This window comes from Ischnura elegans, chromosome 9 (genome assembly GCF_921293095.1).
Source record: "Ischnura elegans chromosome 9, ioIscEleg1.1, whole genome shotgun sequence".
NCBI classification, from domain to species: Eukaryota; Metazoa; Arthropoda; class Insecta; order Odonata; family Coenagrionidae; genus Ischnura; species Ischnura elegans.
In genome coordinates this window covers 88,734,782-88,761,192 of record NC_060254.1, presented here as the reverse complement: position 1 = coordinate 88,761,192, position 26,411 = coordinate 88,734,782, and the positions used below count along the sequence as shown (strand labels likewise).

The 26,411-nt window shown below is 37.9% G+C and overlaps 2 protein-coding genes across 4 annotated transcripts in view; one reads left to right on the top strand and one right to left on the bottom strand.

The window, feature by feature from the left end:
• Positions 1-15,053, bottom strand: part of LOC124164848 (cullin-5) — a 38,265-nt gene extending 23,212 nt beyond the window's left edge. Inside the window, exons 1-6 of one of the 3 annotated variants that reach the window (XM_046542047.1) lie at positions 14,933-15,053; positions 14,353-14,562; positions 13,642-13,821; positions 11,492-11,633; positions 9,961-10,181; positions 7,255-7,348 (exon numbers count right to left, since the gene is read on the bottom strand). In XM_046542047.1, the coding sequence (XP_046398003.1) occupies positions 7,255-7,348; positions 9,961-10,181; positions 11,492-11,633; positions 13,642-13,821; positions 14,353-14,562; positions 14,933-14,950 (865 nt within the window). In that variant the 5' untranslated portion in view covers positions 14,951-15,053. The other 2 variants (XM_046542049.1, XM_046542048.1) reach the window with 2 other exon arrangements.
• A 61-nt stretch (positions 15,054-15,114) lies between these two features.
• Positions 15,115-26,384, top strand: LOC124164849 (prefoldin subunit 3). The gene is made up of 5 exons (XM_046542050.1): positions 15,115-15,276; positions 15,390-15,517; positions 19,284-19,449; positions 19,568-19,680; positions 26,181-26,384. The coding sequence occupies exons 1-5, from the start codon at positions 15,199-15,201 to the stop codon at positions 26,263-26,265; spliced, it is 570 nt and encodes a 189-aa protein (XP_046398006.1). The 5' UTR covers positions 15,115-15,198; the 3' UTR covers positions 26,266-26,384.
• Positions 26,385-26,411: the final 27 nt, after the last annotated feature.

Below are 26,411 nucleotides of genomic sequence, written 5' to 3'. Positions count from 1 at the left end.
TTCGATTACTTTTGAAGAAGCCTCACCCAGCAAGAATACGTCACTGAACTTTTTGTTGTTTTTAGCGAAGAAGCACCAACAAAGACAACCATTTATCACTGGTATACAGAGTTTCAGCGAGGACGCTCTAGCCTCAGTGATGAACCACGTGAAGGGCAACCAAAAACCGCCGTCCCTCAAGAAAACGTGTACATACATAACATGATTATGGTAGATCATCATGTTACATACCGTGAGATTCAGGCATCATTGGCCATTTCAGGGACCTAAGTTCAAAAGATCTTACACGAAGAGTTAAGTTTAAAAAAATTGGTTTCCCGCTGGATACAGCACCTTCTCACAGAAGAACAGAAAGCATTGAACCAAATGGTGTCGAAATACTCTACAATGATTAAACTCAGGAGCATCAAAGCACGTTCACAACATCGTAAGTGGTGATGAATCATGGAACTATGGCTACGAGCCTGAATCAAAACGCCAATCTTCAGTATGGGCCTTCCATAGTGAGCTCAAACCGAAGAAAGTTCTTCGCTCTAGCAGCGTTTCCAAGTAAATGGTCACGTCGTTTATAGCCAAATCCGGACATGTAGCGACGATTGCTCTTGAAAATCAAAGAACAGTTAATACTCAATGGCATATTTGCTTGCCGGAAGTGATGGCCAAGCTTCGGAAAGACAACCCAAATAGATGCATTACGCTCCATCATGACAATGCAAGCTCACACACCGCTTGAGTCACAAAGTCGTTCTTGGAACAAGAAAACATCGACTTTCTTGATCATCCTCCATACAGCTCGGACTTAAGCCCCAATGATTTTTTCACATTCCCCAGAATCAAGAATATGCTACGAGGAAAGTGCTTCCAGACGTCTGAAGAAGTGGTTGATGTCTACAAAACAGCCATTTTGACTACCCCTACTTCGGAATGGAACAAATGTTATAATGACTGGTTCCATCGAACGCAAAAGTGCGTTGACTATCGTGGAGAGTACTATGGAAAACAATTAAAAGAATTGCATTATTGTACCTCTTATAGCTTTCTTCATTCCCAACACTTTAAAGGCTATCCTCGTATCTCAACATAAATTAGCAAACATTTTGTCACTTACAAGGGGAGTGTCACAAAAGTGGGTCTCAGATTTCAATTAAACTTTGTGGTGTTGTAGTCCATCGGGAGCTGTCCACGAATAACCCCCCTTATGGGGTTATATAGCCAATAGTTTAAACAAAAAACGCAGTTAAACATTTGCAGGTGTAATCTATTGCTTTGAGATCGCGCTTCCATCATCGCCTGGCGTAGTCTAGTGGCTACGGTACCGGACCACTGCGCCGGATTTCCTAGGATCGAGTCTCCGTAGCGGCTAATTGTTTTCAGCTGTTATTTTTTATTTTTCTTTAACAAAAGTCTGCAATTGAACATTATTTTATCGATTTTCCCCGTAAATTTTATTTTCATGCAAGTATTTTTTTTATCCACATGCTTTATACCTAAAGCCATGTTATTTCCGTGTCGCAACACAAAGCATTTTTTTACGATACACATTCACTTGGTTTTCTTTTATGTTGAAATATCATATTAAGGACTCATATTTTAAAATTGTCAAGTTTATTTCAAGAATCCGATTGCTTTCATTAGCTGAAATTTCAGCACAGCGGGGTAGGAAAGTAATAATTTAGCCGGGAAGCTAGGCTTATGTGATATCCATAAGAATCGATCATTCTCTTGCCGTAATAGTAAAAGCAAAATTAACCAACGCTATAATATTCGGGAGCCCCTAGTCACAGATGGCTTGCTTGCAGTTGAGTGACCGCTCGCTGAAAAGATGGTTTACCGACCCCATCTCCGAAGGAACCCTTACCTCCCCGGCTCGCCCTCTCCGGAACACAACGGTTCTTTTCCAAAAACTTTTATGACCCTTTTTGCGTTTGGAGCGCGGGGGATGGAAGGAAACGAGAGTTAGTTCTCTGCTGTCTTTTGAATCGTGCGCAAGTTTTGAGTTTTGAGTGAAGCTATAACATTATAGGTGTTTGCTGGTGTTCGTGTATTGGAGTCGTGCATCCGTCAGGAGTGATATATATTTACGTTTCCTCTAGTAAGTATATTTTGATAAAAATGATATTATTTAAATTTAAAGTATCTCTCATTCGTTATCGTTTACATAGGTTAAAAATATTTTTGCAAACTTTCAGAGAAAGTTTGGACTACTCCAATGGAACCTCTTCCGGGGATTTCTTCGGATAGGAGTAACACTCCTCCAATTGAAGATGCCGCGGAAAAGGCACGGTTATTCACGGCAGCCTTTTATCATTGTGCGGCTCTTTTGCGTGAAGGTGCGTTCATTACGGCGCCAACCGATGAAGAGCCCACCTCACGTGCCGTTGCAGTAGGCCAGGAGATGTTCTCTCGAATTACGGAGATGATGGACGAAATGGAATTCGAGTTGGCCGATGATTTGGTGGAGGAAAATGATCCGTGTTGCAGAGATTTGTATTTGGAGGTCTCCTCTACTAGTGATGACGATGGAAGTGTTGAGGGAAAGTCATCCTCGAGTGAAGTGAACATTGAACCTTCCCCAAAGAAAAGAATTAGGGTCCCCTTAGAAACCAAAGTGAAGGCGGTGTCAGCGGCTAAACTGAATCCATCGTGGTCCATTAAATCACTTCGCTCCCGCGTGACCCATCGCTTGAAACGCCGAGAACATTTGCGCATTTGGGAAAGAGACATTAGTTCCGGTGGAACCAGAAGGGACAAAGCGGATATGATCGACAGATGGACCTACGACCGGTTCCGCGAGTGCAGGGCAAATGGCAATCATGTCACCACGAGAATGCTGCAGCAGTGGGCTGTGGCGGCAGCATTTCAATTTTTTGATGGAGACTTTAAATTCAGCGCGTCATTGGCATGGACCAACCGTTTTAAAAGGAAACATAAAATTCGTCAGAGGAAGGTCACAAGATACGTGAGCAGGAGAGAAAAGGCCTCCACAGAGGATATTATAAAGGCCGCTCTTCTCTTCCAGGAGCAATGCCGAAAAGCAATACCGCTGTTTAACCCTCCCCTTGTTATAAATACCGATCAGACGGGGTGTGAGTACCGCGCACAAATTAGACGGACCCTATCGCATCAGGGAGAAAAATCGACTGAAGTTTGTGTGAGTCAATTAAATAAAATGACTCATTCATACACCGCACAGTATAGTTTGACGCTCTCTGGCGAACTGCTTCCTAAAGTTTTTATATGCCTACAGGAGGTATCGGGGAAGTTTGGCCCGAGAGTGAAACTCGAGGTGGAAGAAGCGATGGAACAATATGAAAATGTTTATGTTACATGTACAAAATCAGGGAAACTTTATACAAGTTCCTTCGAACTTTACTTGGACAATGTTTTGAAGTCATACGTCAAGGAAGACAAATTACTTCTTTTTATCGATTCCTGGTCGGGACAGACTAATCAGTCACTGTACGATGAACGGTTTGTGGATGGTAAAAATGAACCCACGTGCACAGTGAAAGTAATCCCGCCGAAATGTACCCCTATTTGCCAACCATGTGATGTGTACTTTTATAGGCAAGTGAAAATATTTATTTCTCGCATTCAGAATGCTACCACTCTCCTAAAAGAAAAACGCGATTTAACCAGTCGTAGAGACATGATTAAAATACATGCGCTCATTCATGCACAATTGTTAGCACCAGCATTTCGCCCCATGATTCTGTATGCATGGTATGCATCTGGACTGTCCACTGAACGCCAGGTTTTTTTAAATGTAAAACAAATTGTTTTTCCTGAAGACATTTTAAAATCAAAATGCAACTGTGGAGAAGCTTGCTTCGCTCGATGTTCGTGGTGCTATAATGTGTTTTGTTTTAAATGTTATTTTGATGAGTACCATCCAAAAAATTGTACAAAATAAATTTGTCAATAAATAACAGTGACGATTCGTTGGGTTTCACACCGGGTAATGTCCCCCATATCTCCTTCCGATGTTTCGATGTGCAACACGACCATCGTCCTCAGAGATTCGGTAATCGGAACGTCGGAAGGAGACATGATGGACTTAACCCGTGTGAGATTCGAGAAATCTCCGCTGCCATTTTCCTCCGGGAAAAATACCATTCATGACTTTAATGGCAATTTATATTGAAAAGGTTATTAAACTAATGCGCAAAAACGCTTATATCATTGAAAATACACTTCCTATTTCCCAAAGTTGCGGTTAAAAAGCGACGAGGTGATAGTTGGAAAAATGCATGCGGACGGATTTAACAGACAACAATAGACATTTTTAAAAAGAACCGTTGTGCTCCGGAGAGGGCGAGCCGGGGAGGTAAGGGTTCCTTCGGAGATGGGGTCGGTAAACCATCTTTTCAGCGAGCGGTCACTCAACTGCAAGCAAGCCATCTGTGACTAGGGGCTCCCGAATATTATAGCGTTGGTTAATTTTGCTTTTACTATTACGGCAAGAGAATGATCGATTCTTATGGATATCACATAAGCCTAGCTTCCCGGCTAAATTATTACTTTCCTACCCCGCTGTGCTGAAATTTCAGCTAATGAAAGCAATCGGATTCTTGAAATAAACTTGACAATTTTAAAATATGAGTCCTTAATATGATATTTCAACATAAAAGAAAACCAAGTGAATGTGTATCGTAAAAAAATGCTTTGTGTTGCGACACGGAAATAACATGGCTTTAGGTATAAAGCATGTGGATAAAAAAAAATTCCTTGCCGCCAGGCGATGATGGAAGCGCGATCTCAAAGCAATACATTTCACCTGCAAATGTTTAACTGCGTTTTTTGTTTAAAGTATTGGCTATATAACCCCATAAGGGGGGTGATTCGTGGACAGCTCCCGATGGACTACAACACCACAAAGTTTGATTGAAATCTGAGACCCACTTTTGTGACACTCCCCTTGTTAGTGCCGTGGTAGCTGAAATCATGATTCCAAATACAGTAGAATCCTGATTATCTGGCTGTGGTTTATCAGGTTTGTGGATTATCTGTACATGAGTTCACACTCCTTTGACATTTTCCGCGATTTCTACAAAACAAAATGGATGCAAAAGCACAAGGATAATTGCATTTTAATGCAAGGCTACACTGGGATTATTATAACCAATTTGTATCCCCTTTGTAAAATGGGATTAATTCATTTAATTGCTCATAAGGAATGCATCAAGTTTAGCTGACGATGTCTTGCTCAAACTACATTCCTATGCATTAACGAAGTATTGAAATAAACATCGACGGATAGCATGCAGCGTAAGGTAACGTCCATGTAAGGGAGGCGATCTAACTAGGACAATGCTGCGCTTTCCACTTCCATACCTAACATGGGAAAAGATGGAGGGGAATTCACTACAATGTAAGTTCCCGTACTTAAGAGGGGCCTATTAATGACGAAGCCAGCCAAAGAAGATGGGGGAGGGGGGGAACTAACTCCCTCTCCCACTGTCATCTTCCTCCCATTCCACTTCCACTGATGACTGGGCCTAACAATAGAAGAACGTAAATGGGAGCACGCAGAGCATACTGTAACGTAAGGCCGTAAATCACATAAATTCTTGGACATAGGTAACTGGCTTTAGGTGTAGTAAATCTAACAACCATCTTGTATTTTTAGCTTAATTAAGATGTAATACAAAACATAATAGTTAACCTTTGTTCAGCGGAGCATCTCCCTCGAGAAATATCTGCCGTCATACCGAGCGTACACAGTGGAAGGAACTTTTTTGCCTCGCAAAAGCCCTTTTATTTTACAGGTAAAACATAAGCCATTTGGCGTTACAAAGACTATCACCTGCTAAAACGCGATTCTCGTAAAATGCCGTGCTCACTAAACATTCCCCTATAAACATCAAAATAAAACTTGGAGAACAATTTTTCTCAAAATATCATCGAGCTAAAAAATGTGAAATTTTGTGCAAAATTCAGCAGCAACTGCTACGAGAGCTGTTTTTAAAGAAAGTACCGTTTTGACATAAAAAACAGCAAGTAAATTTTTTTCAAAAATAATTTATTCACTTGAAAGGCCATACTTTACTTCTCTACATAATTCCCATTACTATTGAGGCGTTTATCGTATCTTGGGACCAGCTTTTGTATGCCATCGTCAAAGAAGCTTGCCGCCTGATAAGACAACCACTGCTTCACGGTCGTTTTCACTTTGTCATCATCAGAATGGCACTGTCCCGCCATTAAGGGTGTGTTGCTGGTCGATTTTTCGACTTGCGGCGACACAATCAATGCAACAGCGTACTGTGCGACTTTACAAAAACTGCACCATGCTATTCAAAACAGAAGGCGAGTGCTGAGTGCAGGTGTCATTTTGCTCCACGATAATGCCCGTCCACACACAACAAATCGAACACCAGACCTTATCACTTCTTTTGGCTGGGAACAATTAAACCACCCTCCATACAGTCCCAATCTAGCGCCGAGTGACTACCATTTGTTTATGCACTTGAAGAGGCATCTGGCGGGTCAGCGCCATTCCGATGATGACGAAGTGAAAACGACCGTGAAGCAGTGGTTGTCTAATCAGGCGGCAAGCTTCTTTGACGATGGCATACAAAAGCTGGTCCCAAGATACGATAAATGCCTCAATAGTAATGGGAATTGTGTAGAAAAGTACAGTAAAGTATGGCCTTTCAAGTGAATAAATTATTTTTGAAAAAAATTTACTTGTTGTTTTTTTACGTCAAAACAGTACATACTTACTTTAAAAACAGCCCTCGTAAAATGTATGAAAATTAAAATGCTAAATTTAAACTTTGATCAAAAAACTACAGCGGGAAATTTCCAGAAAATTACTATAACATGATTTAACAAGTCACAGCTGTATGAATCATCTCCAAATCATATGTGGTTGCAGTTCTTTACATTGAAATGATTACATAATAACAACATTCTAGATAATTCCAACTTTTTAATGTTGAAATTTCAAATAAACAAGCCCAACAATTTGTCTTATTGATTTGTGGAGGTTTCTCTGTACATAATAATTTTGATTGATGCAGAAGTTTCCCAAATGGTAATTCTAACAAAATTATAGAAAATCAATAAAGCAAAAGCAGAGGGATTAAATGTGCCCAAAGTTAAAGCAATAGATTGATTTACGGAATTGACGCTGATTTTCATGAAGCACACAAACCATCAAATAATAAACATTCCCACTACCATATTATTATTATAATATAGGTAAAGATCATTACAGGTGTCATTGTAATATGGGTAAAGATTACTCACTTTCTGTTTCATTTGCTTTAATCATAGCAGCACACTCAGCACGGATTATATACTTAAAAGCAGACACCAGCACGTTCACACAACAATCTGTCAGCTGGAAATGAAAACATAGATGTGAAATAGGTTTAAGAGAAAAATTTTTCATGACAAATGGGAAATATCAAAGCTCATTGCCAATGCCCTATTCTCCAGACTAATTTACTCTATTTACTCCAGTACATGATGACGGATTTAAGTTATTTTTGAGCATGAAAGTAAAAACAATATGCCTTTCAATGGTTGAAAGTCCCAACTAGCCTTATATAAAAAAAAAATACTCTACCAGTATATGCTGTTGAATATGTGCAGGGTAGGATCAGAAATAGTAGGACTGAATAAATTAAATTTAATAATGAACCAATAGGTAAAAATCCTTAGCATTCTTTGAAATAGCACCCTTGTGCTTCAGCACAACATGTATAATGCGATTATCACTTTGCATAAACTCTCTGGAACTCCGGGATCCCATTCAGAGATGCCATTACGACTTCTCGGATGTCTTCTATGGAGCTTTATTAGTTTTCCTTGAGATCTTGCTAGAGCCGAAGAAATGAATCAGGTGGTGGCAGATTTGGACTAAATGGGAGAGAGAGGTGAGGCAACATAGCATAGGCCTCTGCTCGGCCTGAAACTCTCTCACCAACAGCAAAGAGAGGCACAGCACATTGTCATGGTGAAGCCTCCAACAATTACTGATTGTAGACTGCATGCGGAGAATGCGTGTACGTAACCTGCCAAGCATGTCCAGGTAAGAAATGACATTCACAGTCTGTCCAGGGGTTACGAACTCTGTGTTAAGCACACCATCAACAGTCAATAATGACAATGAGCATGGATTTCACCCTTGACTAGCTCATTCTGGCTTTCTTCTACCACGGGGACTAGTTGGTGTGCCATTCAGCACTTTGGCATTTAGACACTGGATCATTATCTAAACACAAAGTTCCTTCATTAGTAATCACTTTGTCTAAGAAATTAAGATTTTCTTGGATATTTGCACATGATTCAATTTCAGTTCATTATTCAAGACTCTTGACACACACTTTTCGCAGATATTTGGAAATAATCTTTAGGACACTACTCTCCAAAGTCCCTAGCTCATCAACTATCAGATGAGTGATAGTGCTGGTTGGAGTTCAGACCTTTAGTTTGGCCACACTTTCATCACTCCTAGAAGTTGACTGGCAAGCAGGTTGTCTTCAACAAGCATCCAAGGAACAGCTTAAGCCACTCGAAAACTGTTGATCAGCCCATGGCAGAGTCCCCATAGGCTTCCTTGATCAGTCATAGGGTCTCCGTTGCAGTTGGCCGCAGTTTGCGCGAGTTTGATGGCATAGCACTGCTCAAGAATCTTCACCATCTTGGATCATGATAGCACTTCTGACTGGAGGATCTAATCATCTGCTGTGGAAAATTCCAATCCAGCAGCATGAAAGGCGGTCAAATTCATATCAATTGCCACAGGAAAAAATTCTACAGGTCAGGTAATTGAACCATGGACCATGATCTTTACGGACTACTGCAGAGCCCACATTGCAATCTAAGTTCCTTGATTGCCATGGGAATTGATTGAATTGGCACAGAAACCAAAGTGCCAGGATGGTGTAGTGATCTGACTGGGAAAGCCAAAGGGTGCTGGTTCGATTCCCAGTCAAGGAGAATTTTTTCCACACCAATTACTGAGTAATTATTTGATGGATTGTTTCACACATTCCTCTCTAGTGACTTCCAGGAGTTTCCCCGGCAAAAACTAGAAATCTTTTTTAGGAAACAAATAAACCAGCGGTGAACCTTTACAGGGTCACCTGAAAGTGTACTGGAAGAACAAAAATTACAAAGACAAAAAATAATTGGCTTTTACAATATAGGGATCACTAAAACTTCCATTTTGGGTTCTACCAATGAAGGCATATCTGGAATATTGGCTAAATTTATCCTCAAGCATGCATTAAAAGATAAAAGACTAAATCCCACATTTTTTTACATACTACCAGCACCATTTGGATGCAAGTGTGTAAAAACAAATACCATGTAAAGCATGAACAAAAACTCAATACCAGAACAAAATTTTACAGCTTCAAAATTTATTAGCTAAGCTTCATTAATCCTTCCCTTCACTGCAAGATTATCACTGATTTTTATGGCCACTAAATATATGGTAATATTAGAACATTAAGAGAAGTAAAATAGAGTAGGTTTCCAGCCCTATGTGGGATTATAACGTACAGGTAACATAGAGTGAGTTTCAATCCCTGAATAAATTATTACCGTATTTTTCTGAATATAGACCCCTTTTTTCCAAAAATACCCATGGTAAAAGTAGTGGAGGGACTATATTCAAGCATATTTTAAAAATTTTTTCCTGAAACTGAGGCCTCAAAATTAGGGAAGGGGGGCTACATTCAGAGGGGGACTATATTCAGAGAAATACGGTATTATCCCAAATAGTATCTGCATAGTGAAGCCATTAATGAGCAGCTTGAAGGCCAATCAAGCAAAGAAGCCACCAGAAAATTCAGTTAAAAGCAGGAGCTGTTTCACTAAAGCCTTCACACATCTTGAATATCAGAAAATATCCTCATATTCAGCTATTAGAGGACCAACACTTATAGACTTTTAACTGGCAGGTAACACAAAAACCACATAAAGAATTAAAACAATACATACCACCTGTACAGATCCACTACAAGATTCTAAATATTTTTGGGCTCTTTGCTCTTCTTCACGCAGTTTTGCATCCGCATAACGCATGTAGTTTTGTACTCCATTTGCTTGCAAATACTGAGGTGCCTTCATTTTATAAAAAGCCTCAGTAGCATCTATATAAGCCCTTTCGAAGTTTTCTCTGTAGATTTGAAGCTTATCATCAGGATTTGAGCATAAGTTTACTGGAAATGAAATAAAATACATAATTATGCATAAAAAATGAGAAATATGAGAAAAATACACAATGAAACCTGTCTTAAGAAGCCACTGAACAGGTTGAAGAGGTCACTCAAGCCTTCAGCTGCTGTAGTTAGATTGCATGTCTCACGCTCAATGCAGGAAAATTTGCCAATGAGGCCTAAGCCTTTATTCTGCGAGGCAGGACAGAGCAAGAATAAGACCCTTTCCCACAGGGGCGGAAGTACCTACTCCACCCAAGTTCAGGATTAGTGGAATATGGAATAATTTGGCGAATTATTTTACTGGCAAAAATCGACAAAATAAATACAGCAAGAAGTTTGTCAATAATTTTCTATTTAATTATGTACCAAACACCAAGTTGATATCAGTTGATATTTACTCACATTGGTTAAAATTCTTTCACTCACTCATGCAATTTCCAGAAAAAATTGACAGGACATTAGAAGGGCAGGCTATTACTTCAAGTGTGAGGAATGGGACCCCTAACAAGCAAGGGAGGGAATAGTTTGGGTAAGAAGGAAGGGTAGCCAATGGTCATATTCATGAAAAACAAGAGTGAATTTGGGCCCTAACGATAAAAAGGATGTGGAAGAGAAGGTCAGAAGGGGGTCGTACGCTTTTGTGCAATTTTCCCACAGTCCACTAGTACATATACGTTTCCTTCAGCTGAGGGTCAAGGTGGTGACCACTGAATAGAGGGAAGACGTGTAAGGGTTTCAGGAAGGAGGATAAAATTAGCCATTAAATAACTTTCTACATAAAACTGTCATGACTACCTGGTATTGAATTCTTCCTCTCCTGAAAACTTGAAACCTACAAATGAGTAACAGTGCAGCGACAGTTGCTTAGAATTTGTAGCCAATGAAGATCCATTCTTTAAGGAAATCAGTGAAAAAATACGAGATAACTCAGTAAAAAATGGAATTATCCAGAATAGAACCAGCTGTTTTGCAAGTAGAGTGAGCTTATCTTGATTTAAAAAGATTTCTTTCAAGGCTTTGTTTGAAAGGAAATTGTTGAATGGAGATAATATGCAACAGGATTACTCTATTAGCTCATACAGTTTAAATTTAATTCCCTGGATACAGGAAATGAATGAAAAATAAATTCATGATAATGAATTAGAAAAAAAATTTGAATCTTTGGTCAGCTTCAAGCATCTGTAAATTAATATAGAATATTTAAATTCCTTTATAATTACTTTCTTAACTGCCTTTATAACAGTATTATAAAAATCAGGCAGCGCATTACTGAAAGAATGAAAGATATACTAAAAGCGCATAGATATTACCATACGATTCCCGGACTCCTATGACTAGCTGGGAATCAAAAGCCTCTCCATTTCTTTCAGCATGGACCAGCTTCATTGCAGAATCCTGAAGCCTCTGCTTGATGTTGCAGAATATGCTTTGGTTCCAACTGTCAAGCATCAGCTGAAACCATTAAGACACAAATAGAAAATATTAAAAAATAAATATAAGTAACCAATACAGAATGCTTGACACTTGAAAATAACATCAAAATTTTCCATTGTAAGACAAGAATTTGGTACTTCGTTTTTTGAGGCCTCTTTAACAATGAGGAGCCTAAAGTTTATTCACAAGGGAAGGATCCATAGGTAGAGGTGTGATAGGCATTATTCTTGTGCACAAGAAATTTCATAAAATCTACAAAGAGAATAACAGTGAAAAATCTTAAATGAGAGGTCTTCAACTTTTCGATGGTGAGCTAGTCGAATTTCAACATAGGGTACTTAATTCCACATATTTGAAGCACTCCTTTTTTGAATGTTACCACAATGTAATTTAATTGTAAAATACAATAAAATTACACTGTGGCAACATCAACAATAATGCCATCAAGTGAAGCACCCAAGAGACCTCTCCTGCTGTCTTGTCAATAGTGCTGTGTAGTGATGGGCAAAGTCGATCATTTCAGTGATTCAATCATTTTGACTCGAGTCACATAAGTGATTCAATCATTATGATCGAAAAGACTCAAATGAATCAAGATCGAAAAGACTCAAAGGAGTCATGATTGAAAAGACTCAAAGTAGTCACGATTGAAAAGACTCAAAAGGAATCATGATCGAAAAGACTCAATCAATGGATGTAATAAATCACTTTGAATAATTGAATAAATACTGCCTCATCTGCGAAGAGCATTGGTAACGCTGATTGCTATCCATATTATCATTTCATATACTATTTTGATTGTAAATTCCAAGATGAGTAAATTAGATTGCAAAAATGAAGGAAGTAGTGTCATGAAAATATTTAGGAAGGCAAAACTGCCACAGTTTCTTAACACTAATAAAATAATTTCTAACTACATATCTCAAAATATAACACAAAATACACCACACACTATGCATGAATATGATCTGCAGGATAATTTTATGAACGGCACAATAAAATGTAACCAGCTTTAACTTCTACTTCTTAACGTTCTCCTACAGGAGTCATCTTAATATTTTCCTTTTACGTGTATTGGTGTAATTAATACTGATAACTGCTGGAAAACATTAAAGAAAAAGATTACACAAGTATTCAGTTCTTCATAACATAGTACTTAATTTTCTCAGAACTATTTCTGCCCTGACGAAAATAGATCAAGAATCGATCGTTCCAAATTTTGAAACAAACCGGAAACCGGGATGATTGATATGAAACCGGCAGTCGGAGTGATTGATGATCGACTTGTTTAACGAAATGAATCATGAGTCATTTGATTCACCTAGTGATTCAATCTTTTTGATCGAATCGTTCATGATCGACCCATCACTAGTGCTGTGACCAAGGGCACGGGAATGACACGCTTCTGCTTGAGTGTGGATTAATTAAAAAATTCAAGTGCATCAAACATGAAATTATTTATTCAAAGCAAAATAATTTTCGGAAAACTAAAAGAAAGATGAAGAAAAGTTTAGTTTAGAAAAGTTGCTAAGCCTAACTATTATAACTAGCTATTGTACTTTGTAAATTGTACTAAAATTAAATCTTTTAAGGATAAATGTGCACCAGAAATATTAAGTAGTATGATACAGCTCTTAATTCTTGGTGGTTTTACAGCAGGTCGGCAAAGAATAAGTTTTCTGGCTGTTTTTTTCTTCAAATTCAAAGGTTCTACATGATTTTCTGCGTGTGTGATAATCAGGACCACAATTGTGTGATTTCATGCGAGGATCGTTACTTACACCTTAAAAAATGTAAATACCTCACTACTAATTCTAACCCTGATACATGAAACTATAACGTATACTCAGCAGTAACCTCCTAAATTTTCAAATGTTGGCCACTTACAGCAAAGTTTTATCAATAATAACCCAGCTGGACCCTGTAATTACTGACTTTCTGTCATATTTTGACACATTAATTCTACAATACATATTTGAGATTTATCTCCAAAGAAATATTCTTGAACTTGATACTATTTACATACCTTTCTAACTATACTCTCTTCACCCTGGGTTTTCTTTTGAACGGCTGGATTTTTACCAGCTAATGATGTCTCCAACTGCCTAAATGGAGTGGGTAGGTAGTTGCACTGCGTGAAAAACTTCCTCCATTCTGCAATATATGCCTTGAGAAGAGCCTGGTCTTCATGATGAGCCAATACCCTCTAAAGGAAATAAATTCATTATGAAACAGACTTGTAAAATAACATACAGTATTAACCCATAACAAAAAAAGAACACATTACTGACAACACAAAGTTGAAATGAACCATCAGATGTTTATGTTAACTTAATTCTTGATAATCCACAAAAAATAATACCAAATACTTCAGTATAAATATTTATAAAACAAGGAAGAACTTAAAAAAGTCACAACGGTCAAGCATACACTCAAGTACATGGAATTTCAATGAAATAACAACTGTGGAACCCACATAGGTACCATAAAAATGTAATTTTGTATTTTTAAGGCTAAATAGCTTGACCAGAAGGGTGTATCCTAGAGTAATCTGCGCCGGTCAACTTATCACTTGTGAATAATTCATGACAATTTAGTAAGAATCATAGAAACTCCTTGGTCAAATTAAACCTATGATTTTTTTTAAAAAGGCTGATATACACCCTCACAAGGATATGTAAACACCACAGACATAACATTAAGGGTGGCGACAAAATCATGAAATGGATCTAATTACCAATTGCGCTTTCTTAATGAAGTCCATAATATCCTCTTGAAGGGCTTCCTTCACTTTAGGCGGGCCCTTTTCATCCCATAGGCAAACCAGGTGGACTGAGTAAAATAAGTCTTGCCATTCATTCTGTGTTACGGGCTCCTGCTGAAGTAGCTTAAGGATAATTGGCCTCATAGATGGCCATTTATCTTCGAACATAAGCTGTCCTTTGTCCTAAATGCCAAGAAAATTTAGCTAACGTCATTGCAACATAATTAGTGTTACGTCAAATTCTTCGAAGATACGGATTAGTTGCACCATCAATAATGAATCCATATATGAATAAATCACATAAAATTGTGTAAAAAACATATTTATAACATGCAGCACCTATAATTCTGCTAGAGTGAAAACTTGGGACTGGATATAGGGTTACAAGGTAACGAAAAACATAACGTCATGCAACGGAAGGAGTCAACAAAATACATCCAGCAAATTGATTAATACTTAATCTCGCATGCCATGTCATGTCAACCACAAAATTACACTGTCTTGAACACATATGTCACTAGATTGTCACTCGTATACACCGGCATCAGCTTACCTTTAACATCGCCGCCATGACACTTATGATTTTCCTACTGCAGTCAACACAAGGATTAAATTATTAATGACTTACGCAGAATTAAAATCATGCTGGAATCAGCAGTCAAAAATTAATTTAGTATTTTTAATAGTAGTTTTATGAACTAGCTCCCATTGTATCCGGAATTACCACTTGTAAAGATCTGTCTTCGATTCCAAAATTCTGCCGAATTTTGCTATCAGGCTGCAGTCGGTGACTTCGGTTTCGGCAGGTTTCGGTTCATCATGGCAGCAGGTAACGAAGATGTTGGTAATGAGGAAAAGAAGAAATCATTTGCGGGAATACCTGAAGCAGCATTCGTGGTAATTAATTGGTGCACGCTTTGTGATATTTCGTGTTTCTCAATCTTGTTCTCATCGTTCAAAGGTGGTCAATCTCATGTGGCTAATGCATTCTATTCAACCTCTTTCCCTAGGACGACGTTGATACATTTATGACCCTCTCAGAAAATAACAATAATGTTGAAGTAGTTCTTAAACGCTTGGACGAGCAGCATAGTAAATACAAGTTTATGGAGCTCAACTTACTTGCGAAACGAAGAAGGTGAGCCTTAAACACATCCTTGGAAGCAACCTCATTGCTAGTGAACTATCTAAATGTATTTTTCATGGTTACATGTATTTCACGCTTTTGGGCGTATGTGTCATGTCTAAGCTCGTGTAATTTTTTTGAACTGCTTGTTTGATCACGGAGGCATGTATGGGATTAATCGCTTGGCGTTTACGCATTTTGATTCTATGTCGGCAAACTCGTTCTAGGGTAAGAAAATTAATCGCTTAGCCTCTTTGCTTCAGGTCGTCACTTTTTGAAACGTTAAATACGGCTCCTTTCGCCGTCTGCTAACATTTTTATCCCCCACGACCTGCAAACCTCGCCAATTTGTGTTTAATATATCATGTGTGGTGTATGGTCCCTACAAAAATCCCCATTTTAGATTTTTTTCTAAATTTAGTTAGTCCATGTTTGAGTTAATTTGCTGTGGATCCCACGAGGAAGTGACCACACATGTTGTACCGAATGACTGCACAGATGGCTACACAAATTGAGTGGGCGACTACGCTGCTGTGTGGGCGGATACACAATCATTGAAGGCAGCTACAACTGTCGTTTTCTTTTCTGTTCATTACCCTTCCCGTAAATTTGCAATTGCTAAATTTGAAATATATTTTAATCAATCCCCTAATTTCAGCCCTTAGCTCATTACTTTGAAGCCTAATAGCTAAGGAAGAAAGCGTTTGGATAATTTAAATTTACTATTATTATTATAATGTCATAAAGTATAAGAATCACTGCAAAACGCTACACTTGAATTAATATCCATTAAGTTTCAAGTTTGAATTAAGTCTTAGTGGTAATCTCAGTTTATGAACTTCCTTTTCCTCAATTACCATGCAATCTGGTGCAACTGAATGAAAACAATCACCTGTATCAAGTAGGTAATTGTGGAAATCATCTTTATTCGTTTAGAACTATTAGTTCAATATTTCCTAAGTACACCTCTTGTTTCAGTTATTTACAGCCATAGTACAACAATTATTTGTAATCTATTACATGCTGCAGGTATGTTAATATTTTTCTTTTTCATATCATAAACTCCTGCTAAAGGAATACCTACTAATATTTCTCTCCAGCTCCCCAATTTTGTACCCAGCAGCTTGTATATAAATCTTTCCAATGGCTTGGTTTGCAGGTCAGGTAGCTGCTTAACCATATTGACTTGCTCCAATCCAAGTTCGTCCTTCAAGAATCTTTCCCTGCCATAGAAGTGTTGATGTGTGTTTTGTTTTTCTATGAAATGCTGGAATTGTAGACAGCTTCAGTTATTTTAAATGTAGTGTGTAGAAGATTTGTCTTGGGTGCCAGTTCCACTACATCCAGTTTGCAATCTTTTTAGACAGATCAGCTTATTTCCTCATTCTGTTGCTGATACTATTTCTGCTTGTGGTTGATGTTGTCTCTGACTTCTGTAACTGACTGATGCACAGTACAGACCCATGGAATAGCTTTGCTGCATTACCTGTCATTGAATTGTTGTATCCTTGTTACCTGCATAGTCAGCATCACTGAAGACCTATAACCCTTTTGTTTTGTTTTTTAAATAATTCCCTAATGTATTTTACCCATCCATTGCTTAAAGATACATTTTACTTGATCCCACCTTGAGTCTTCCATGACCTGAGCTACTTAGTTCACTACGATAGCTATGTCCAGACGTGAGGCTGTACATAGCCAAAAACAACAGACAGCTCACTGCTTTACAGCAAGGAATTGTAGCTGTGACATTGTCTTTGACATCACACCTTACCAGATTAGGCACTCAATTTGACTCGGCCATTCCAAATCTCTCCTAAATGTTCCTTGTGTAGTAGTTTTGATTTATTGCTATTGATTCGTCTTCATTTTGATGTACCCACATGTCCAAGAAATTTTTGAGAGACCCTCTATTTGGATGAAATTGCTGCTGTAAAATTTCCATGAATTCTTCCATTTATGCTCTATCTTTGCCTACTATCAGACCATCATCAATGTGTATTGAAATGCATAAATATTTCTTGTTGTTCCATTGTACATAGGAGCAGGATTTCTTTGCCTTTCAAAAACCTGGTAATGTCTGTAAATTTGAGGTCAGTGAAAAGTCTGGGAAATCACAGCAAAAGACTGAAAAAGTCAGTAAAACATTGAAGCAGTCACGATTTTTTTTAGCTGTCTGCTATACGATAATTCTCACCTAAAATATTCATTGTAGTTGTGTACTTGATTACTGCTTGATGATCTGAGGAATTCAGATGCTCCGGAGAGCCTTGTCTTGCCTTCAGTGCCCATGTGGTGTACTGTCGATGGATCAATGAGAAGTGTGAGTCATGTAGACTGTGTTGGGTAGTTTTGTGTTTTGATTCTGCTGCTGAAATGTTAATGCATCAGGTGTAGGTAGTAGATGAGTGTTGTGGATTTTCTGTCTAGTTAATGGTTAGTCCTGTGAAAAATTTTGATGACTCAAAAGAATATAGACTAAAAATAATGTATTTGGGCTGACTAACATGCCTAATTAAAGAACTGGTGAAGTCTTTGCTCATTTCTGCGTGAGATAAGTTTATTTACTTTAATTATATGTACTTACGTCAATCATAATTATGCAAGTAGTATAGCCTCCAGGTTATATAACACTTTTTTTTCATTTTATCTATTGTCGTTACTCTTCTGTTAAAATTCATATTATAGGTGTTGCATGAATATTCCTTGCACGTGAATATTCTTCTTTATATTATCATAAGTACTAATTACACTTCTGCTGGGGAATAGAGATCATCATAAGTACTCTCATGGATTAATATTACATCTTCAATTGCTTTTGTTGATATTATACAAATTATAATGTTCAAAAGCAATACATACTTATTACCTACTTAGCGTCATGGTGCGGCCAGAGCAATGAAGCCTACAATACATATGTAAAGAAAAAAATAATGCTTCGTAGTGGTGATTTAGTTGAAATGGTGATTGAAATAAAACATGAGCTACTTAGCTAATGGATTCTTCATTATCAAGAAAATTTCATTAAATTTGTAAGTTTAGGTAAATTTCATTTTACGATGGTTGTTTACAAGAAATGACCATTTGTCAGAATCAAGTTTCGACGTCATGATAAACCTCAGATGATTGCCATAATTTTAAGATAATAATTAATTTCATTCCTCCCGTAGAAATATTATGTATTTTACTGTGGCAGATCAATGGGGGGGGGGGCAAAAAGGGCTATAGCCCTCCCCCCTGGGATATCCAATTTACACTAGGTAGAATAATAATTTTTGAACCCCACTACTGCTGGAGGGTTAACCCCCACTTAGCCCCCCTTGTCCGTACTCTGGATCTGCCACTGGACATAGCTGACATTAAAACATGTTATTGTTTCATTGTAACAGAGGTTTTCATCAAAAATATGAAAAAATAATTATTACATTTTAAGTGAAAATCTCTTAGGGGCTACCCATCCCATTGTGGCTCAATTGAAGAGACTCCTGAACCAGCGCTTCCCGTTTGGTGCAGGTTTAAATGCCCGAATGATACAATTTGGTGGCAGGGCTATAATTATGAATCTTTGTGGGTGTTCCTTGATTAGGGATGTTCTTGCATCCTCGTGCTACAGATTTTTTCCCATCATTTAACAAATGCCTAGGACTTAAATCAGTTTTATCAATACTCTGAGAACTTGAAAAATAATGCCATAGCCAATTTGTGATGCAAAATGGTTGAAAGGATTTATGTTAGTAGTGTTGATTGGTTCATCCCTAAAAATTAAATTTCTTTTCAGGTTAAAGTCCCAAGTTCCTGATTTAGAGCATTCACAGCTGATGATAAATCTGCTGAAAAAACAGCGGGAGTCTCCCAAGGATATTGAAACCCAATTTTTACTGTCAGAACAAGTATTTATGAAAGCCTTAGTGCCACCCACTGATAAAGTGTGTCTTTGGCTTGGGGTAAGTGTGGAAATGTTTGTTGTTGTGAAAATGTTATGACTTTATAATTTCAACCACCCCAAGATTATTGGTGGATTTTTTTAAAGAAAACATTACTCAGTTGTGATTTTATTTTCAGGCAAATATAATGTTGGAGTACACCTTAGATGATGCCTCCTCACTATTGAAAAAGAATATTGATACTGCAAAGAAGCACCTTGCCTACGTAGAGCATGATTTAGATTTTCTTCGGTAAGTTTTTGCCTTGATTTTTCTTTTAGTGAAACTCCATTGATCCCCTGATCATTGTAGAGGCAGAAAATGCTTTCATTTGTCAGTGATTTTATGTTTGAAGATATTTGAACTAAGGAATTAAGAGCTTGGTGTATGATTATGTTTAGTTTCTTGTTTTGAGAAATTCATACATGTATGTGGAATGTGGTATTTATGTAACTTGAAATAGACCTATGGTTACCTAGTTTCTTACTCACTTCATGATTTTATAAAAAATTCCATTTACTACATGTGGGGGTCATGAGAGCTTAAGTGACTACCTGTGCTTTTTTTTTAAGTTCCCCAACTAGCCAGATGGTAGCAATGGGTATGAACACATGCCGTATGTGGTCTACTTTAACAGCGATGTTTAAAAGCGTTCAGTAATTCCATTTACATATTATTAATATTGCGTTAAAAAGTGAAAATTTTAAAGTTTTCTATAATTTATTTAATGTTATCTAGAAAATGACTGAGGAAATGTTCCTCAAATGACTACTTACGGCCTATTTTGTAAAAAGGAGTTAGTGTACGGATTATGGTACCATCAGCTCTAGAAGTTACTCAGCAGAGGTAAATATTTGACTTATGAGTGAATTCCACTCAGGTCTTTAAGCTGCACTGTGGGACTAGTGACTGAAATGGTGGCCAAAACCCCAAAAACTTAAACCGATTGTGCAGTGATGATAGTTTATGCAGGGCTGATGAATGACGTAGTACTCAAATATACTGATTTGATTATTCATAATTCGTAATTTGATCTGCCCCACTATTCTTCATGTTTTTCATGAAATCTGAAACTTGAAAAAACAAGCAATGTATTTTTTTCCTGCACAAGTTATTTTTTTAAATCTGTAAATTAATTATAATTAATAATTATAATAAATATAATAATTTATAATGCAATTAATTATAAAATACGTATGTAAGTGTATTGATGTATAAAATGTAATAGCAAAAGCAATTATCACAAATTGGGCAAACAAAGAGCTCCATGCTAGAGGTCTCTTAGAGAGGCCTTTGGTTTTTTCACAATCAGTCATCTGCAATCTTCGGGGCAAATTTACTGCCATGTTGAGACTTGCTTTCGGGTGGTAACTTATTTCTGAATGGGACTGTACCTTATTGTTCAGCACGTCAATAACTGTAGGAATTTTAGTTTTGTTAAGACCTCTCCTGCTCTTTACATGTTTGATAGACACATGAAATAGTGCCTATGTTATGCTAGTGGGAAATGAATCTCTACTGTTTCTACCAAGGGTGAGGAAATTTCTGATCTGCAAAATTTAACTAAGTAACAATGAAGTTAAATAGAAAGAGAAATATGGCATTTTATAATAGTTTTGTGTTCTTAGTAATTAAGTCTGTACGCGTGTTGTTGATCGCCGCGAGCCTTTAATGGCATGTGCTCTCGTAAGAGTGGTTTTCATTTTTAATGTGGAAGTTGATCAGTATAAGCAATGAAAAAATTAACATTTTGGTGCACACCAACCCTTGCTAGTGTAGTCGTCGTATCTCCATGTTTGAAATGACACTGCTTAAATACCTAAACGCCATTATGATAATAAAAAAATAGTCTCATGTCTATGCTTGTCGCAATTAAAATTAATGAAAAAGTTGATGCCGTATGATCACAATGAAGACAACAAAATACTGTATTTCTCCGAATATAGTCCCCCCCCCTAATTTTGAGGTTTCAGTTTCGCGAAAAGTTAAAAAAAATGTGTTTGAATATAGTCCCCCCCTTTACTTTTACCACAGGCATTTTTGGAAAAAAGGGGGGACTATATTCAGGCATATACGGTATGCAGCCATCATGAAGCCCCAAACCCTGGTCCCCTCGGTGGTAGCTTTAAACGCTACCACTACCCCACCTGGGGCCGTATTCTGTATTTCGTCGGTGCCGCACCGGTCGGTTTCCCTTTCAAGCCCACCGACTGGACATCAAACCGTACCGACAACGGATTCCGCACCGACGACGACACTTTCAGCGATTCTGTAAGGTCGTCGGTTTCAAACCAGTCGGTACGATTCCCTCTCCTTCCCAAGCAGGGAAAATCCGACTATATCCGAAGTTTCACGTGTCTCCACCAATGAAAGAAGGGTAAAAACAAGAGAATTGACTCATTGGCACAGTTTGTTGTCATCATTCTCAATCTTTTTATTTGCGGAAATTACGACTTATTGCTAGATTAAGATAAACGATATTGGATAAGTTGTTAACAATGCTTATATAATGTGTGGTAGTAATGCTGTACCTACAGAATCGAAGGAAACAATATTACAACATCACAATAAAGTTTGTATGTGATGGAGATTGTTGTTGCTGGAATGAATTATTGAAACTATCCTTGAGATCGTAGTTTCTTTTTTTAAATATTGGTTCCGTATAATGCTATTTATTCATGATTTGGTAATATAGTTGTCATTAAGTAAGTTCCGTATAAATGTTATCAACGGAAGGTTTTGCCATTGGCACCGTAGCAGACGAAAATAGCATACCATGGAACGTGAACGTAGGATTCAAATGCAAATGTAACATTAGAGGAACAAGTGAGGAAATTGTGATAAAAATATGGAGCTGGGTGCAATTAAAAGAAGTGTAATGACGAGGAAGTAAATAAATTGTGATTGGGTGAAATACATATGTATAAGTTGCGCATTCCAAGTGAGAGAAAATGATAATATTGCGGTAAACCTCATACTTATTAACAAATATCTTCTTTTATCGTCAAGGGAATCAATGGCTGACGATGAAATGAAATATAGTTGCCCGTTACAAATGAAAGAAACTGATACCGTTGAGGCAAACTTCATACTTAAATAAAAAGATCTTATTTCTATGCCGAGAGAAACCCCAAATTGATGATCGAGTGAAAATACAGTCGCCTATTCAGAGTGATATAAAGTGATAACATTGCGGCAAAAATCATATTTAATCAAAAATATCTTTTTTATGTCAAAGGAGCAAATAAATGATGATAGAGAGAAATGAAGCTTATTACAAGCGAGTGAAAGTGCGGTAACATAAATGAGAGAAAGTCATTATATGTTAGCAAACCTCATTTTTATTAACCATTATCTTATATTTCTGTCAAGGTAATTAATATAGATGATGACACAGTGAATTATAGAGGCGTATTCGAAGGGGCAGAAAAAGATAACATTGGAGAAAACCTCATTATTTACTCGGTGATGAGGTAAAAACAAAATAAAACGTACAATGCGCACCGGGGAATTCATGAAACCCACTAGTCGGTGGCCGTACCGACACCTCTTTGCTGTCGGTACGGCTACCGACGATCTCCCGTCCTCTCATCGGTGCCGCACCGACCGGGTTCGTACAGAATCGCACGACTTCTTACCGGGAGTCGGTGTGACGTCGCACCCGACGAATTGGTGCCGCACTGATCGGTTTGGAGTTACAGAATACGGCCCCAGACCCGTCTGCTGAGTAATGCGATATCATGGAACTATACACGGCTTGTGAAAAGTACCACATGAAAATTAATTAATTACAGCCAAACTAAGGCCCATTCAACGGAACCGCTACTAGTTCAGGGATGTGTTCACCATTCCGAAGGCCATAAAAAATACAGCATTGAAAAAGGCGGAACAAGTTTCGTGGTCTCCACTGTCAGTTGCATTATTTGTGGCTGATACGATACAAAATGGCGGACCCTGTTTTTCGTCGAAATTTTGTTTCATGTGGGATAATAAAAAAAGGATCACAGAATTACCTCGAGATATTTACACGACATATACAACAAAACCTATAGAGTATGACACCATTGCGACCACCTGCGACGCCGAAATAAAGATCGGTTTTTCGAACGTACGGCACAGTTTGCAGCTCGCTTTTATCCACGGGAAATATCATGCTCGACAGATGTTGGGCCTTGAATCTTTTAAAGCAGATTAATTGTATAAAAGCTATATTTTAGTACCACATTTCATTTCCATTTCATACAAACTAATTTCTTTGCTGTCTTACGATATTTATCGTCAATACGATACCAAATGGTGGACCCTGTTTTCTGTCGAAATTTTGTGTATATGTACGATTATAAAAAAAAAGGATCACCGAGGTACCTAGAGATATTTACACCATGTATACAACAAAACCTATAGAGTATGATACCAAAAGGAGAATTGTGACCACCTGCGACACCGAAATTAAGATCAATTTATCGTGGCGCACAGTTCGGAGCTTGCTGCTGGCCACGGGAATTACCGTACTCGACGGACGTTGGAAAGTGAATCTTTTAGCATGTGAATTATGTATAAGAACTAATTTATTTAGTGCCACATTTATTTTACATTTCATATAACCTAATTTATTCGCTGTCTTGCGATATTTATCGCCAATACAATACAAATTGGAGGACTGTTTTTCGTCGAAATTTTGTTTTTATTTGGGATTATAAGAAAAGCATCACTGAGTTACCTCAAGGTATTTACATTAAATTACGTCAAACTTTTTAGTGTCCATCCAATTAAATCAGCTATGACCATTAGCATCATGCAAAATAAAAATCTATGTTTAGGCCGCGCTTGCAGTCCGCGGCAGCTCCCGGATGGTATGGAATGCCGTGATGCAGCGTAATTTACAATTGATATGTATAGGAATATAGACTATTTTTGCATATATCGTTATCCTTATTGTTTACTCAATAGATTACACAATTTTGTATCTGTTTCTCCATTTAAATAAAGGATTAGCAATAGATAGGTTGATAGCTGTTGGAAATATCACACACGTAATTGCATGATTTGGATTCGGTATAAGTACTGTCCCATCCACTTCCATGCTTCAGAATGTCATACCAATTGTCTAATAATAACAGTTAACTCATTAGTCCAATTGGCAAGCCTAGGGATTTCTTTGCAATTATAATTGCGTAGTTCGATATTAATGGAATCGAAGTGCAAAGGTGCTGGCGAAGTAAGTCTTCATTGGTTGATATTCTCGAGTAGTTTCTGATTACGCTCCTCATATAAATTGCAATCAAATAAATAAAATATCACTTGATAATCTAACTGTGCGTCGCCTCTCATTTTACCCTACCCACTTTTTATTCCTCTCAATCCCCCCGTTATTCTACAGTTTAGTCTAGAGTCCTCTTCCCACCTTGGATTTCCCGTACCTCTTCACTTATACCTTTTTATCTCTGTCTCCACTCTGTATGCCTGTTTCCCACCGTTTCTTCAAACATGTCAAATACTCCCCCACCCCTTTTTCTCAGGTAAAAAGGTAATCTTTATATGTAAGTGTGTGTCTTGTACCAGATGATGGCTCCGTGAACAGAAACGCATAGTACGCAATGAAATGTCGTGGAAAATTGCTACCAGCTTTTATTTAAATCAATGTGAATTCTTGTGTATATTTTTTCGCATGTTGTTGTTTGCAAACTTTTACATTTTATATGTCCTTTATTCCTGAAATAAGAAACTCCAAACCAAAAACTCCTATTGTCATAAATGCATTTCCGCTTTCGCATCAAATTTTCAGCAAGAAACTAATTAACTTAACTTATTAAATGGAATGCAGAAAGTTTCAAAAAGTCGCACAGCATAATATCTTCCGATAAAAGACCATCGGCAATATTTTCTCTCAAATTTGAAAATGTTCCAGTACCGCATTGCGGAAGGCTGTAGTACTTCATCAAAGGAATCATTCTGTCTCGCATACTATTACATAGCTTTAAGTAAAACCCCTCCAACATCCGTTTGATATTCGAGCACATCTCCAATCACAATTTAATCAAAATGTGTGTTGGTCGAGTGAATACTTCCGTGACCCTATCTAACTGATAGCCTATTCGCTTAGTTTGCAAATATATATTTATAGGGCCCGGGGCCCCCCTGAAAATACCCTCTCTCTCCTGGTTGGCTTTCGAACAGCAATCTTTGAAGTGCATGAGACAGTTTCAACACTTATTCACGTTGTAAAACTGTTTTCATTAGTAATGGGGAAAGCCAAGCAGAGAGAAGAGGGAAGGTTTCGTGGAAGACGCAGCTCACCAGGCGAGAAAGAAATCCCTCCTATAGGACCCAGCCTATTTTCCCGATTTTGCTTGCTGGGAAGAGTGAGACTATTCTCATAGACCCATGCAAACATTATTTTCCCTTCCTTCGATGCTTGGGAGACTGATAGAGAGTTAGGAAGAGGGGATGGTGGGAAGGAAAGGGGAGAAGCGAGGGACAGGTAACGACCTTGAATGCTGACACACTCGCCTCTTGCTTGCCACTCCGGGGCCATCTATCTGCTCTTTGAGAATTTAAACTCTCGATACCATTTCCGCCTATGCCGTGAGCTCTCTAGGATATACTTACTCTATGGTATTACCCATGTTCTATGACCAAAAACTCAAAAGCCCTGATTGTAGCTACGTCAGAAGGATGGTATAACTCATGCAGCCTGAACTTAATTATTACCCCTGTTGATCCTGACTAAATCCTTTTCATTTTTCTTACAGAGATCAGTTGACCACCACCGAGGTTAATATGGCCAGAGTTTACAATTGGGATGTGAAGCGGAGGCAGGCTGCCAAATCTCAATGAACACAAGTTTATCATTCAGAAATCACATATGCCTTTGATTTAACTGTCTTAATTGAATGAGTTGCATCAGGTTGCTTGTTTTTACAGTTTCCTTTTAACAATACCTGCTTCGAGCTTATTTATTTCAAAAGTATCAGTGACTACTT

Excerpts from the sequence above, each read along its gene's own strand:
- LOC124164849 (XM_046542050.1), top strand. The coding sequence starts at position 15,199 with ATGGCAGCAGGTAACGAAGATGTTGGTAATGAGGAAAAGAAGAAATCA. Across the intron at positions 19,450-19,567 it reads AAGTGTGTCTTTGGCTTGGG|GCAAATATAATGTTGGAGTA; the intron begins GTAAGTGTGGAA and ends TTTTATTTTCAG. Across the intron at positions 19,681-26,180 it reads CATGATTTAGATTTTCTTCG|AGATCAGTTGACCACCACCG; the intron begins GTAAGTTTTTGC and ends TTTTTCTTACAG.